General features: G+C 42.6%; 1 protein-coding gene across 2 annotated transcripts in view; it reads right to left on the reverse strand.

Annotated features, from left to right (window-relative positions):
* LOC111870344 (chaoptin) overlaps positions 1-16474 on the reverse strand; it is a 568027-nt gene that overhangs the window by 81870 nt on the left and 469683 nt on the right. For both annotated transcript variants that reach the window (XM_033753788.1, XM_023862544.2), the window contains one exon: positions 2360-3814. In XM_033753788.1, coding sequence (XP_033609679.1) covers positions 2360-3784 — 1425 coding nt within the window. In that variant the 5' untranslated portion in view covers positions 3785-3814. The remainder of the gene's footprint in view (positions 1-2359; positions 3815-16474) is intronic.

The raw sequence follows: 16474 nt of genomic DNA on the forward strand, positions 1-16474 counted from the left end.
TACAATGATAGAGTTACTGTTGTAAACGGTGTTATGCAACGCGTTGCTAGACAGCTCCAACAGTTGGACTACAACAATGGAAACGGGGAGTTTTCTATGTGAACCGTGTCGAGGAGTTGTCTTGAAGACAACTGGGGCGACCCAGTTAGTTAGCCGTGCGGAGGCAGGGTCGAATAGCTGCACCGTGACCCTGTCAGACGTAGGAGGCGACGAAAAGCGAAGTCTCAAATCTGAGACAGTAAAATATGGTCGCGAGTCCCAAGGGACAGCAGCATATACAGAAGACAGACCCGTCCTCTCGTAACAGTGGACGCCCAGCAAAAACAAGACCGTTACTGTCAAAGAGTAACAAATATCTGGCCATGAGCTCCAGATGGGGTTCGACATCAAGACTTACTGACTGACTGACCGTCTGTCGCAATGTGACTTTGACTTTGACCCAGTTAGTTGCTAGATGTCAGTTGTCAGTTGAGAGTTGAGTTCTGCACGAGGCAGGACCTGAGCGCGTGAACCTGAAGAATCTCCACTGTTAGAAGTCCTTGCCAGGAAACGGCTGGTGAAGACACAGAGGGCTGGAAAAGGCTTAGTGGGTGTTGTGGTGATTTGTAAAGTGTGTGGATTAGTGATCGAACTGTAACTACTTGCGGTTCCGAGTGATGTGAATAAGTGGTCAATAAATCTATTCACCAATCCAAACACCGTCTATAGTCACTCCCCTAAATCGCGACAATAATAAGCAGCATGATATCTGAAAGTATTATGACGTGAGCAGTCAATGCACCCGTTCATTCAGTACTATTTCCATGTATTCTTCATCGTGTTTAATAAATTCTTTGTGATCTGTACGGTCTAAACACCCAGTTTCTATTTGGGTTTTGTTACGAATGTGTGACAGGACATTTTGGAAGGGAGAACACATTACTGCCTAAATGAGCAGTAACGAAAAATAAAAAAATTATCTACGTATGTGCAGAATTGGGCGCGACAGCGTCAGAGTGTCCGAAACCAATTGATTACACTCTATCATTAGCCGAGATGTGAAAATGGGATTTGAAGGGCTCATGGTTATTTGCACATAGATAGAATTGTTTATTTACTTATTTTATATTCTTACTATTATTATTACTGTGACATGACACCTGAAAGGTAAAATAGTGGAGCCAAAACAGAAGGCCGTTGTTAGGCAACAGTTCGATAAACACGCGTCACAGACAAAAGGTTACGCACACAATAACAGAGGAAATGTTGGGATTGGAGTTTTATATGTGGTCCGTGCCGATGCTACATATCGGGAGACATCGGGAAAAGTTTATTGAGTACTAGGTGGTGATCAAGCTTACGACCGTTCAAGTGACTAAGCTGCCGTTGTAACATACGATACGTAAGCTAGGTGTGAGCTGCTTTGCAAAGCCTGTACTGAAAGAGGACTTGTATATAGTGCAAAAGAAAAAATGTTCAATGACGTGCTATATATGCGCGATACGTACACTTGAAGAAGGCCAAGCATATTTATAAGAGACATAACCATCTTCTGTCAGAGATGGTGTTACATAAGGACTAAGACCGCCAGGGTTCAGTTGGAAGAATATTCTGGTCGTGAGTCTCAAGGAGCTTTGCGCTAAGACGAACTAAGTGGAGATAAACTGGCAGTAGTAAAGTAAATTTGAGGAGGAGATGCGAGACAGTCGCCAGTCTGTAATGACAGAGTATGGTGGCTCAAGAATATTCATAGTTAGGAGCCGTTACCAGGCAAGGATTGGTGAAGGCATAGACTATGTTTGCTGCAGTACACTGATTTGTAAAGTGTGCAGATCTGTGAAACTGTGTAGAGATATGATTACTCAATAAATTCAGTTACCAATCCAAACACCACAATTAGTCACTAACGTGCGACATCATTTACTGACCACAATTCTGAGACTGATCACAACGAAGAAAAATCGAAACACTGTCATACCAGAACCAGAAACTTCAGCACCTCTAACTACAAAGCCCAGCAGCCCATACAATCGTGACCGAATGGCACAGTGGTTGAGCTATTTTTGTTTGATGCTCGCAATATTCCGAGATCAGTCCTCGATTTTGAGGCTGATTAACCTGACAAGATATTCGAAGTCTTAATCCGTGCTGTCAAAAACCTATACAGAACCTAAACATGGTAACAAAACTCAGTAACTGATAACGCCATTAAACTAAACATGAAGAAAAATAAGACAAGATATTAACCAATCCACTTCCAGAGATTAAGAAGAGGGGGTTAAGAGTGAAGCTGTAACGCAATCTGCATGAGATCTCTTTGTACCTGTCAAACCCTCAGGCAGAGCGTGTGTGTGTGGCTTCCCACTGGAGATACACTGACCTGCAGGTTCACGTGCTGCAGACTCTGCAGACTCCTGAAGGCGCCAGACTCGATGCTGCTGATCAGGTTGTTCTGCAGATGCAGCTCCAGGAGTGTTGGCAGGGGGTCGAACACCCCGCGTCCAATCTCCACGAGCCGGTTGTTCTGTAACCGCAGCTCTCGCAAGTTGCTCACATATCGGAAGGTTCCTGGTTCAAGTCCCTCCAATCTATTGCCGTCCAAGCTCAGCGACGTCAGTTTCTTGCTCGTCGTTAACCAGTCCTTGGGGATTGTTCTGATGAAGTTGGCGCTGAGGTGGAGTTGCGCCAAGTTTGGGAGCGATAGCAGGGCCTCGGGGTCCACGCGGCGGATGGCGTTCTGCTGCAGGTAGATGACGGTGAGCAGAGCAGAGTCAGTGAACGCATCGGCCGGCACTTCCAGTATGTTATTCTCGGAGAGGAAAAGTTCTCGGAGTTCGGGTAGGCGCGCAAAAACGCCGCTGATGTAGTGGATGTGATTGTGGCTGAGGTCCACTGTACGAAGCTTCTTATTGGCCTGAAAAGTGGCACCGTCCAGGAATACTATCTTGTTGTGGCTCAGGTCAACAGACTCGAGCTCCAATAGTGAGAGAAATGCGTCCTGCTGCACTGTCTCGATTGAGTTGTAGTATAGGGACAACGTGCGGAGGGCCGGCATAGGGTGGAAGCAGTCGGACGGGATGGCTTCAAAGTTATTGGAGCTCAGGTCTAGAAAGAGCAGGGCGCCCAGTTGCGAATACCCGTCGTCGTGGATGTCTCCGATCTCATTCCAAGCCATTCGTAGCGAGCGCAGGTGTTCCAGCCTGCGCAAAGCCGCCATGGGAAAGCTTCGCAGCTTGTTTTCGGCCAAGTCAAGTTCGGTAAGTGACTCCTCCAGCCCCGCGAAGGCGTACTCGCTGGTCTTCTGCAGAAGATTGCCTTTAAGTTTCAGTTTCTTGAGGTGTAGCCCATAAAAGCTGTAGCTTGGCAGATCGGTGATATCGTTGGCCTCCAGGTCAAGTGCCCGCAGTTCGTTGAGCCCGGAAAGCGCCTTCTGTGGCACATGTTGCAGGTGACCTGACACGAGACTGAGTGATTCGAGGCCGCCCTGAAGCTCGACTAGGCTGTTGTCCGCGAGTTCGGTCAGGCTTGAGTGCGAGATCTGCAGGTGGCGAATTTCGGCGCCCGGCGGGAACAACTCGGCCTGCAGCACCGTCACCTGCGCATCAAAGTTATAGACGCTGAGCGACTGCACGGGACCCGCCACTTGCATGAGCACCTCGCGCAGAGAGCGCGCCGTGGCGCCCGGACATTCCAGAAATAGGCCGTCCTCGAAGTTGTAGCAGGGACAGGACGAGGGTGACGACGGGCAAATTGAGCCGCTAACCAGCAGGGGCAGCCACAGGAGCAGCAGCAGCACATGAGTCATCTCACCGCTGCCATGCTGAACGCTGCTAACCTGGAAAACATCACCAAACATACATCTGAGAATTCATTGCCGCCAAGTTTAGACAAATATTACCAGCATGCTCAACAGAACTCGTGACACTGTCTGGTCTAGGATGTGAATGTTACTGGAGATGAACAATGTCCACGAGTGGCAGCTGGTACTGTCTACCCTCGATGCAAAGCGTACTCAGGATACCATGCCAGTCATGGATCTAGTCTCTGGCTTTGTGTATCATTTCATTCCCTTAGTACCATGTGAGATCAACTTTGCCGACAGTAGATATACATAAGACCAGATTCGATTATAAGTGACAAATCTGTAAATGGGTTTGTCCCAGAATTGTAAGTTGGGTTACTCTTGCAACCTGACTGTTCACACAGAATGCCTGCTCGAGAACAGAAGGTTTCTGAATTCAATCTATGTGCAAGTCACTTTGCTTCCCTCTGCTTAACTTGTCATGTACAGCGAGCAGTAGCGTCGGAGTCAAAGAAAGCGTTTCAGCAAAGAAAACCCCAGAATACTCGAAATCAACTTAATAAATCTCAGGCTCATTGTAAGATGATGAAGCTAGCTGCTTAAACAGGACCACACTGCGGGTGTATGAATATAAACAAATAGAGAAACAGAAAACGCTTACTGTTCTTCACTGAAAGTCTTGGATATTTGTGTAATCCCACAGATGAATTGATCAAATTAAGAATACTAGGTCAAGAGTATTATTATAATTGTTTATGCAAATTAGTAACCATGAATTACTTGTTACAGATTCACCCTATGACAATTGGAAACACTTAGCATTATACAGAACAAGGAAGTGGCGTGGTTATTTATTTCTTCTGCCTTGTCGCATCCATTTGTTTACTGCAATCATTGCAGATAATGGCAGTCCATATATTATCGTCCTCACAAATGACAGTGTACCGAATTCGGACAGACTAAGAGCTAGTCTTCAAGATTTTGTTTCAGTGTTAACGCCTCCAAGTAGTCTGTAGGAAGACACGCTTAATACCAAAACACACGCTGTGCTCTCCCAAATGTAAATCTGATGCAAGTTTTCAATTGTTAAATTGCTGATTGCCTTGTAGAATGGTTTCATATATTCTATTGAAGGTTATTCAGCAGTCAACGCGGTGGCATATATATTTTCGGAAATATGAAAAAGATATCCCTGTAACAGACCGTGGAGGCCCTTAGGTTTATGAGACGTCGAGGCTTCCACATTTTATAGACAGTCTGCTTACAGATGGCGGTGAGGTTTTCGGCTTTACGCGCCGGTCACCATTTACCCCAGGAAGATTCCTGGTACTCTGCTTCAGGAAATCTATGCATGAAATTACTGTTCGCAAACATAATAGATATTCAGCAGTTTCGGATGGTGTTTGGAGGAAAAAGTGTGAAACACTGCGCGCATATTGGCGTGAATTCGTCACTTTATATGTGGAAACAGAATGCTTGCAAAATTAGGAATTTATGGAGTGAGTAAGAATTGTGGGAGGACTATTAAATTAGAAGAAAAATAAGTCCATATATCAAGCAGGAAATATTGCATACAAATGCGTGTAACGATTCTGAGTACGAATTTAGGAAGTAAGAGGAAGTAAGAAATACGCTTCATCATTAATAATTTAGTATAAATGTTTGGGCTAAAACTGAATAAGATTTTCTCATTTTTCTTCTTTCATTAGTGAAGGGCACAGGTACAGATGCAGTGAACTGTATATTACAATATGGCAACACCGCTTAATCCCTGGATTCTTCATGATACAATAAACTCTTTAACAATTCTAGGCCATATTCATGCAACTCTCATGCATTCGTCCATTCTATTCTCATCAGTACACGCTGTTTTTAACAAGTTAGTGTGCAAGTTATTTTGTCAACCCAAGTTTCGTTTAGAGCAAAATTCGCAGCATTGTAGTTCACAGTGTGCTCCACAAATCAGGCAATTTCTGAGGTTCTCACAGCGGTGAATATGAATTCTACGATCGAAATGTGAACTCGACTTGTTCCTTCAATATTTCATAATTTACAATTATCCTTAGACATCCGGGACTCTGAAAGTAAGAGGAAGAGTCAGGAAATAGGTCACAAATAGACGTAAAACAGCTGTAATGGACGTAATATGTTTTACATGTGTATCACTAGGTAAAAATTAGAACATAGAAAACTATAATTTTGCCTGTGGTTCAGTATGGGTGTGAAACTTGGTCTCTGACATTAAGGGAGGAACATAGACTGAGGTTGTTTGAGAACAGAGTGTTTGAGAATATTTGTACCGATGAGGGATGAAGTGACAGGAGGTTGGAGAAAACTGCATAATGAGGAGCTTCATAACTTGTACTCTTCTCCAAGTATAATTATAATGATCAAGTCAAGGAGGATGAGGTGGGCAGGTCATGTAGCAAGAATGGGGGAGACGAGGAATGCGTATAGGATATTGGTGTGAAAGACAGAAGGAAAGAGACCACTGGGAAGACCAATGCGCAGGTGGGTGGACAATATTAAAATGGATCTGAGAGAGATAGGATGGGATTGTATGGATTGGACTGATCTGGCTCAGGATAGGGACCAGTAGAGGGCTCTTGTGAACACGGTAATGAACCTTCGGGTTCCATAAAATGCCGGGACATTTTTGAGTAGCTGCAGAACTGGAGGCTCCTCCAGAAAGGCACAGCTGCATGAGTAAGTACGTAAATCACTAGGTAGCAGTACAGTCCAGCCTCATGACAGTGTAGGCTCAAGAAACACAGTTGGGATTTCTCACTGTCCAGTGTAAGCAGTGTACATGACAAAGACAAAGTGTTGCAATGGTGAAAATTCTGATGCACTTCAGCACTTGCGATTATGGAAGTGCGATTCTCGGAATGTCGTCAGTCTATTTGCATATCTGTACAATTGTACACCCCTCTAGCGCCTGAATGCTTGCACCGATTTTGTTCATTATCCACCACAGTTTCGGGAACCAGCAAATATAAACATATTTTAGCTCCCAAAGTAGCGGCATTTTATAGCATCTCCAAAGCATAATATCGCGATTTTAATTTCAATAATTTATTGTAAACATTTCTGTAAATAAATTGTACAGGATAAATCTTCAGGAAAATTAAAATTCTGGGAAGAACAAAACGCTTTGTTTCCTTGATACGACATGGACCGCATAGAAAACGATATGTCCAACAATATTTCTATTATTGTGTATGTATTCGTTGTCGCGGGAATGTTTTTTTACTGAGCCGTTGTCTAGCAAAGACAAGGGGACTTTTACCTAGCCGTTGCCTAGCAACGATAGGGGATATACATACTGACACATATATTGATGGCAGGGATTTATGATGCAGACTGCTGAGATCGGTTCAGGTGTCATGATATACATACCAAGTTTTATAAATACTGGATTAGGCATTCAAAAGTTAATGACTGTGAGAGGGGTATACAGATACACACACAGCATGGAAATCATATAGAGCCTACGTCAGGAGAGCAGGCGTACCTTCTATATGAGAAAGTACATGCGACGAGTTTGGACCGATTTCTTTTTCGCTCTGTGAAACTTCTGTAATAGTTCCGTGCTTGATTCGAAGACTTGGTGACAATTTCCCATAACTACTAGGCAGTTTACGCAACAGGCTTTATTTCTTCATATTTTTTTTCTTGGCACTACAGCCCCAGTAGGCCTAGGCCTACCTCCATGAACTTCTCTGTTCACTTCGGTTTTTCTAGATTTTACACATTCGATAGGACTCCTTGGGCGGGTGATCAGCTCGTCGCAAGGCCTCTACCTGTATACAAACACAGAAAAACTCACATACACAAACTAAATATCCATGCCATGAGTGGGATTCGAACCCGTGATCCAGGTTTCCAAGCGAGCGAAGACAGTACATGCCTTAGACCGCTCGGCTACCGTGATCGGCATTTCTTGACATTTAGCTGGTTAAATATGGTGAATATAACTTGAACGCGAATATAAGAAGGGTAGGGTTTCGCGTTTAATGTTTATCGGGCCTTCCATTTGATTTACGCACAGAAATACAGTAAACAAAGTGATTCTTATTGTGGACGTGACTTCTGAAATGCGAGTATAGGTTTAAGCAACAGTACCAACCGACAAGCTGCAGCCTAGCTGTGTGTGCCCTCCGTTAAGCTCGACATAAAACTGCTAAAACGACTACAATTTAGGAACTGTCTTTTGGGACGTGTCACAGTGTAGATCTGATAGAAGTTTACCGATGTTTCGTAGAAACTTATGTACTCTGCTTGTCTGATTTATTCTTCGATCTTCTAAGATAAGAACAGTACGAGCCTCAAATACATGGGTAAATATTTACACACTACACGGCACAAATTCGCAGATGCTGGTGCCCTAAATTTATATTAACTTCCACCAGACATTTTCAGGAACAGTGATGTCTGAGGTTCTCAATGGCCACTATTGCAGCCTTCTGAGATCTGACGTCATGTAAGTCTATAGATAGACACTGACGTTTCGGGATAAAGTGCTGCCTCCATCGTCAGGTAGAGAAGAGTTTCGTATGAAACCCTTTTACCGAGAAATACTGTATTTCCAGAGATGACAGAGTTCACTTAGGTGACTTTTATATAAGATCAGAGAATAAAACAGTTCTTGTAGAGTAATTTAAATTTTTCCTGTACGTAAAGGCCTAGATTATACACCGTATCACTTAGAGTATAAGACACACACTTTACATATTTATCTCGCTGAAAAATTATATGTGCATGGGGCCCATACCGAACGGTTTCTGAAAAAGAGATATCTCACTGTACAGTTCTGAAATTCTTCATAAGAAAAAGATATTACTTACTGTTTCCGGTTCCGGCAGTTATTGTTCAAGTGACAAAGTTGGTACAGTTTACCTAGCAAAATACATTTTCGAAAATTCCAACGTCAACATCAATGCACTTTGCAGCTCGTGTGAGGACATGATGTTTTGCTCGTCTGTACAGTGTACAGTGAATTATCTCTGTCTAGGAAACAGTTCGGAATAGAACATATATGTATATATACTACCACAGTCAATAAGTTCGTGGAATGGCCGCAAACCGTCGTACGGGAATTACTGCCAATATGTTTCAGCAATGTTTTCGACAGCTATATACAACGTTGGCAGACTTGCATAGCGGCCAACGGCAACTATTTTGAGGGCCAATGTGGGTCTGTGTAAGTGTATGTGAATACCTTGTAATATGATGCGATAAAACCACATTCCACGAACTTAATGACTCGACCACGTATAAATGTTCGCTTAGAATGACCGATACTATGACCTCCCTGGGTAGTGACTTTACCTCCTGGGACACTCTGTATACAGACGGAGTTTAATTTTATTTTGAAAAAGTGGACGGAGGATTATGAAATCGCCTTACTGTATGTCTGTGCCCGCCCCTCACAATATATATATATATTTTTTTTCTTAGTGGGAGGTGGAGCCCAACTGGATCCAGTGGGCACGGCGGCCACTGATTGGCCTATTGTAGTATGCCCCGGGTGATTATGATGCTGGAGAATTTGGTGGAATGAAGATTGGCAGGGGAACCCGAAGCCACTTTGTCCACCACAAATCCCACTTGACCAGACCCGGGATCGAACCAGGGCCGCCGCGGTGGGAAGCCAGCGACTAACCACTTGAGCTATGGCGCGGACTCCCCCACAACATTAGGGAAGGGCTCGGTGAACACGTACCCTAAGCAATGAATACATATTGTTTTACGAGGTGTTTTCTATATGGTCCGTGTCGTATAAAATACACAGTATGTAGAGGAAGGTAAGTAGGTCATTATCGCTTCGCAAAACATTTTGTTAAGAAATTATTACTGTATTAAGAAGTGGCCACCACTGAATCAGATTAATCCATCCCCAAACCAGACGCCCCACTGCATTACCAGGAACTCTAAGAACATTCCGAATAACGACTTTCAGAATCTTTGTGTAACGGATTATGTAGACTAGGTCACACTTATTTTGCCTAAAGCCGAGACTCGGCAACGTTTTATATTGCGAGAAAATTTGGAGAAGGGAAGGATTTGTACGGCTTAATGCGGTTAGAGGTATAATACGAGATTATCCAGGATTCCGGTCTGACCACACATTCGCACCCATCTGCAGACCAATATCAGTTCTTCTAGAGGGCGAAAAGGCACAGAACTGTAAGTTGTATCTGTCTAAGAAGCTTTCAGTTCTATGTCGAGGAGACAATTCTACAGAAAATTATTTTTCTCAAACCTCTGACAACACCAGACACTTTTTAGAAAGTTTCTGCTCAAAAAAGTGTAACATCTTTGGAGATCTAAGTTCACTTGAGACATGCGACGGCGAAAAAGAGTTCTACTAGGAGCAGGCATGGCTACAGTTAATCAATCTTCGAATTGTCCCTTGTTTCATTATAGAAACAAAACAATGGCAAACATTGAGAATTCCGGTGTAATTCTCAAAGACTAGCGCAAGTTTTACAGAAATCGCGATGAAGAAAAAGCTTCTATCAATTCATAAATATTCTTTTGAAGCGAGCCGAGAAATTTCATTTCATTTCTGCTGTAAGTCTGTGATTTTGCTCTCCGATGATTGCAATTCAACGCCCGTACACTGCAGGCTCGTTTCGTATCTAACTTTTGTGTTCAGCCAAAAGGCTCCAACGCCCAGACTATGGATATTACTTGACCGTTATATCGACCAAGGCCTGCCCTAACCTAATCACAAGACAAAGGAAGGGCGGGCACTGTGAAGCAGGAAGCATCCGCATTTTCTTCTCAGGTTATTGTAACGACTCCTTCAGCACCGAACCCACTCCTACATCACGGTTGCACTTCATGGGAGGGATGCCTTCCTGAAGGTCACACATAATTCAAGGCAAGTTTCCTTACAAAAATAATAATAATGGCACTCGCATTATTTCAAACTTTGAGCATAAAGTGAGATTTTATTAATTGTTTTAAATTACACTCTTTCGAATTGGAATGAATTGCGGCTGTACTGTATATAACATGTGCTGAATGAACTGGAAGGGATTTGGAAGAATCTCATCGTGGCCCAGTCGATGTACCGTCCCAGCGTTAGTTTTGAGGGACTGAGGACAACTGCGAAAACCCTCATTGAAGATAGGTGAACTCCCGGTTGAGATTCGAACCGATGTCCTCCTGAAAAGAAGTCTACAGTTTTACCTCTAGATCATCATATTCGGTCTGCCTCTCCTACTGATGTGTAGCTTATATAACAACGCTATATTATCTGCTAAGGTTACATAAATGAAAATGAATTGGAGACGAGAGAGTTGGTATTTAAGTGGAGTCGATCATGATCCTATTAAGAAACTATTTAGGCATTACCACGAAGAGACTGAGGAAAACAGCGTGTAATCTTCAGCACGGAGGGCAATCTGTTTGCGACTCAAACTCGAAGGTCTTTACCGCTCAGATAATCTTACTTAGTGCAAATCCATATTTGTGATGCCGTGACGTCACATTAAGGGAGAATATCTCGCTGGGCGAAAGAATTTCCACATACATCAAACAATATAAGCCAAATTTTGGTTCGAACTATATAAATCCAGTTTATATGAACCATGTAAATACATTTTAAAGCACAGGTAAGACAGGAAAATATTTCGGATGCTGTTCATACTATAGCATCTAGACCCGTTGCTAAGTAATGGTTCTGTAAACAACCCCCATTGCTAAGAAACGTACTCTTAAAATACATTATTGGAATGATTTGGAAGCGGCGCTCTATATGCGGTGCTTGCGACAGCGGAGTGAAACAACAATAGAAGGACTCCTGGAACGCTTTTTTTCTGTGCTGTTCGTGCCGAGATATGAGCAGAGAGTTCAGCTGAGTTGAAAGGCGCCCGTGTGGAGGCGGGATCGAATACCTCTGAGACAGTAAAATATGGTCGCGAGTCCGTAGGGACTCTGACCCGAGAAAGACTGAGCTGGCAAGGGCCAGTAGCATATACAAAAGACAGACCCATCCTCTCGTCAGAGAGGGCGGCCCATAAAAAGCAAGACCGTAACTGTCAAACAGTAATAAATATCTGGTCATGAGCCCCAGATTGGGCTCGACACCAAGACTTTGACTTTGACTTGAGCTGAAAGGACTGGAGCGTGTTGATTTGTGAGTGAGTTAGAGGACTGTTGCATCTCAGTCGCTGTGAGCTGTTCTTGTTAGAAGCTGGTAGTGAGGCAAGGGGGTAGTTCGTAAACCCAGACTAAAGGGAAAGTCTGCCGTTGGTGGCCGTTACCAGACAACGACTGAGAAGAATTAGTGTGAGCTGTAATGAACTGCAAACTGTGTGAATTAGCGATAGCGCTGTAGTTGTTTGTAGTTACGATTGTAAGTGATCAATAAAAGCAGTTACCAAATCAAACCCCGTCTACAGTCACTCACACATGTGACAATTATTGTAGAACCTGACGTTCTCACGGCAATGGTTATGAAAGATTCTATCTCCCGACATATAACACAGTAATGTATCAGAAAATCGACAGACGTCTCGAAGGGATATGTCGCCTCCGTTTTCAGGATCCAAGAAAATGCCAAACAAGAGACCAGCACCATGTAGGTAGCAAGCAAAGCTGAAGATGGGGGCGACATGTTCCTCTGACACTGCGGTTTACTCTCAGCGGAATGCATGGCGTTGCTTCCCGGAAGACACAACCTTCTAAGAATACAAACAATGAGACGACATATAGACCAATTGTTTTGCGGGGAGACGAACAGTTCTGTCGCCCTAAGGAGAGAGGATATGTGAGAACACAGCATAAGGAGAATACTGGATCTAAGGCACAGAAAAGAACAGGAGAATGGAGATAACTGCATTATGCAAGGCTTCATTATTTGTAACTAAATATTGCATGGTTTGGTGAAATCGAAGGGCATGAGACATGCGGCCAAGAAGAACGCACATCAATTTCGGTTGAAAAATGTGGACGGAGAGAATATTTGGCATACTCGGGCGTAGATGCTGAGATAATATTAAAATGGTATTAAATCTTTCCATTCCATAAAATGCTAGAAGTCTGTTAATTTCCTGATTGGTTATTGACTTTTGTAGTTCATGAATCAAACTTATTATTTTATTGATACAAAATCAAGAGTAATTGGAGGGTCATCCGGATTAAGCGATAATCCGGATTAGTGNCCAGACAACGACTGAGAATAATTAGTGTGAGCTGTAATGAACTGCAAACTGTGTGAATTAGCGATAGCGCTGTAGTTGTTTGTAGTTACGATTGTAAGTGATCAATAAAAGCAGTTACCAAATCAAACCCCGTCTACAGTCACTCACACATGTGACAATTATTGTAGAACCTGACGTTCTCACGGCAATGGTTATGAAAGATTCTATCTCCCGACATATAACACAGTAATGTATCAGAAAATCGACAGACGTCTCGAAGGGATATGTCGCCTCCGTTTTCAGGATCCAAGAAAATGCCAAACAAGAGACCAGCACCATGTAGGTAGCAAGCAAAGCTGAAGATGGGGGCGACATGTTCCTCTGACACTGCGGTTTACTCTCAGCGGAATGCATGGCGTTGCTTCCCGGAAGACACAACCTTCTAAGAATACAAACAATGAGACGACATATAGACCAATTGTTTTGCGGGGAGACGAACAGTTCTGTCGCCCTAAGGAGAGAAGATATGTGAGAACACAGCATAAGGAGAATACTGGATCTAAGGCACAGAAAAGAACAGGAGAATGGAGATAACTGCATTATGCAAGGCTTCATTATTTGTAACTAAATATTGCATGGTTTGGTGAAATCGAAGGGCATGAGACATGCGGCCAAGAAGAACGCACAGCAATTTCGGTTGAAAAATGTGGACGGAGAGAATATTTGGCATACTCGGGCGTAGATGCTGAGATAATATTGAAATGGTATTAAATCTTTCGATTCCATAAAATGCTAGAAGTCTGTTAATTTTCTGATTGGTTATTGACTTTTGTAGTTCGTGAATCAAACTTATTGTTTTATTGATACAAAATCACGAGTAATTGGAGGGTCATCCGGATTAAGCGATAATCCGGATTAGTGAAAAAAATATAGCCCCAAAAGACAAAAAAAAAACACTTTGGAGCAAACATAAGTGGAAATTCTAATAATTTGATAGTGTCGATGAAAATAAATAAAAAAAAATATCACTGTAGAGACTTTATTTAAGAACTATAAAAAGACAACACATTATTCATCAATAGAACACTCTGAAGTTGTAATTGTTTTTGAACGTAATAATGCAGGTTTGAAGAAACTGTCAAGTTTCGTCTGAACGGACAAATGACTCATCTGCCTTCCTAAATGTCGCATGTCTTTAAACTACGTACTCAATCGTGAACATTATACTCCATACTTCAGTACTGATTAGCTGCTAACGGATTAATATTAACAATTACGTCTATTTTGCTGAGTAAACTGAGAGGAATTTGGATGTTGCGACATGTAGCATTTTTCTGGCTGTGAATATCTAACAAATGTCAGGGCACACTGCTGCTACATCCGGCTTCTTGAGATCAAAGAGAACTCGAGAGAATGGGGCGGGGTTTAGCGATGACAGTGGCCAGACGCTGCAGCTGATCACGAGGAAACTGACAGGAGGTTCCTCGAGTTCAAATGACTGAGTGAACCTGGGCATATTCTGTCACACAGAAATGAATGTCGAAAGCAAAGTAGTGTCTCCTACATTACGTGCTGAAGCGAAGGGTCGACGTAAGATGAGTTGTTCGTAGTTTGAGACGTGAAGGGAAAAAATATGATAATAAAATGGCGTAATAGATGATGATAAAGAAGAAGGAAGAGACAGAATAAAGGGACGGAGGAGTGGAACAGATGAGAAGCATCCATAACAGGGCAGGAAGTACGAAGGAACAAAAACAAAATATTAATAAAACAAGGAGAATGAAAAAGTAAACAAAGAAGGAAAATAAAGGAGAATAAATGAGGAGCAAACCGTAAATTAAGACAGAAGGAGAAAAGACGAATGTTTTGGTTACAGTCAGTCACTCGCCACTTCCTTTTCTCGCTAATTCGATTCCACACCTGCGGCCACGTAGCGAGCGAGTCCTACACATCAGTAGTGAGAGATGATGGGATGACCTTGAAGAGACAAAAGTAATGTCTCCTCCTTCAGCTAGAGAGACATCTCAAAATGAGTATGGTCTCTCAGAGCACTGAAGGTGAATAGCCGGGTTTGAGACCCTGATTAAGCTGTGGCAGCAAGAACACGGACTGAGGGTGTTTGAGAGCAGAAAGTTGAGGGAATCTGTGGACTTAAGGCTCAAGGCAATCAGAGAATCGCGACCCTGCTAATTAATGTGGATTATTTCGCGACACTGTCAGTGGTCAGATTATGTATCGTCGAATGGTAAAACAATGAATGAACGATGAATTAGAAAGAATTTAGGAGGAAGCATTAGTGGCCTAATGGACTGCTATCTCGTCATTAGCTGGAAGGACCGAGCAAACCAACAAAAACGTCAGTAAGGATAGCCCGTATCGTGACCAAGATTCGAACTCAGCACACCCCACATGAAAGCGTAGACTGTTACTGCTAGAACAATCTGTTACGAGACGTAAAGTTAAATTAATAATTTAGGAACAAGAATTAAATTAAGAAGCTCCAGGAAGAAATAATCTAATACTTTCCTATGATACGTCACAGCTCGCATAGAAAACGATGCATCCAATAATTCTTTTCTTCCGCGTGTATTCGTTGCCGCGGTAAAGTCTTTACCGAGCCGTTCCATAGCGACAAACACATACAGGGGCAAAGACTGATGGAAGGGATTTGTGAGATGTGCCGTTGAGATGGCCTCAGAGGCCATGATATACATACCAAGGTTCATAAAGATTGGTTCAAGCATACAAAAGTTCATGGGTGGATTCACAGACAGGAAAGAAATAACACAAATCTTCTTTAGGAAAGTAAGTTAAAAGTACTGCAAAGATAGTACACATATTTTCGAAAAAGAAATTTCTTCTCAGATCATAGCCTTGTATTGTCCTGAAATAAATACTTAAGAAACATTATCTGTGGTACATAAGCTGTCTTTTAGTCCATGATCCCCCCCTCTCTTTTTTTTTGAGGAAATTGGTATTTTTCGTTTCGTCCACTAAAAGGCTTACCATTAGTTCCCTGAAGATAGCACCGACGGGAGTTTTATTTAGGGAAGTGGTCTCCTAAGTTAATGAAACACAATCAGAACTTTTAGAATCATTTATAAGAAAATAGCCGTTCTGTGATTTCCGGCTCCTGTGAAGGGCCCCAATTTTTCGAGCCGGAATGTTCACACTCGCCGAGAGCCTGCCAACTACTGAACTAATTATATTATATTGAAACATCCTGTTGAACTGGATATTCCAATTCAAGGACACGCAAAAAAAAAAATAGCATTTAGGGCGCGGAACACAATACAAAACATACTAAAGCAGTGGTTCCCAAACTGTGTGGCGCGACCCCCGGGGGGGGGCGAAGGGCTTGGAAGGGGGGCGCAGCATACTTTCCTACAGATAAAAATTAAAACTGCCCTAAATCAATTAGAAAAGTAACAAAAAATAAAAATACAGATATAAAAACTTTTCATGAGTACAGGATTTAATTATCATGAATTTCAAAATAACTAATAATTATTCTCTTTACCGGCAATTATAAAACGCG

This window comes from Cryptotermes secundus, unplaced genomic scaffold, assembly GCF_002891405.2.
Source record: "Cryptotermes secundus unplaced genomic scaffold, Csec_1.0 scaffold391, whole genome shotgun sequence".
NCBI classification, from domain to species: domain Eukaryota; kingdom Metazoa; phylum Arthropoda; class Insecta; order Blattodea; family Kalotermitidae; genus Cryptotermes; species Cryptotermes secundus.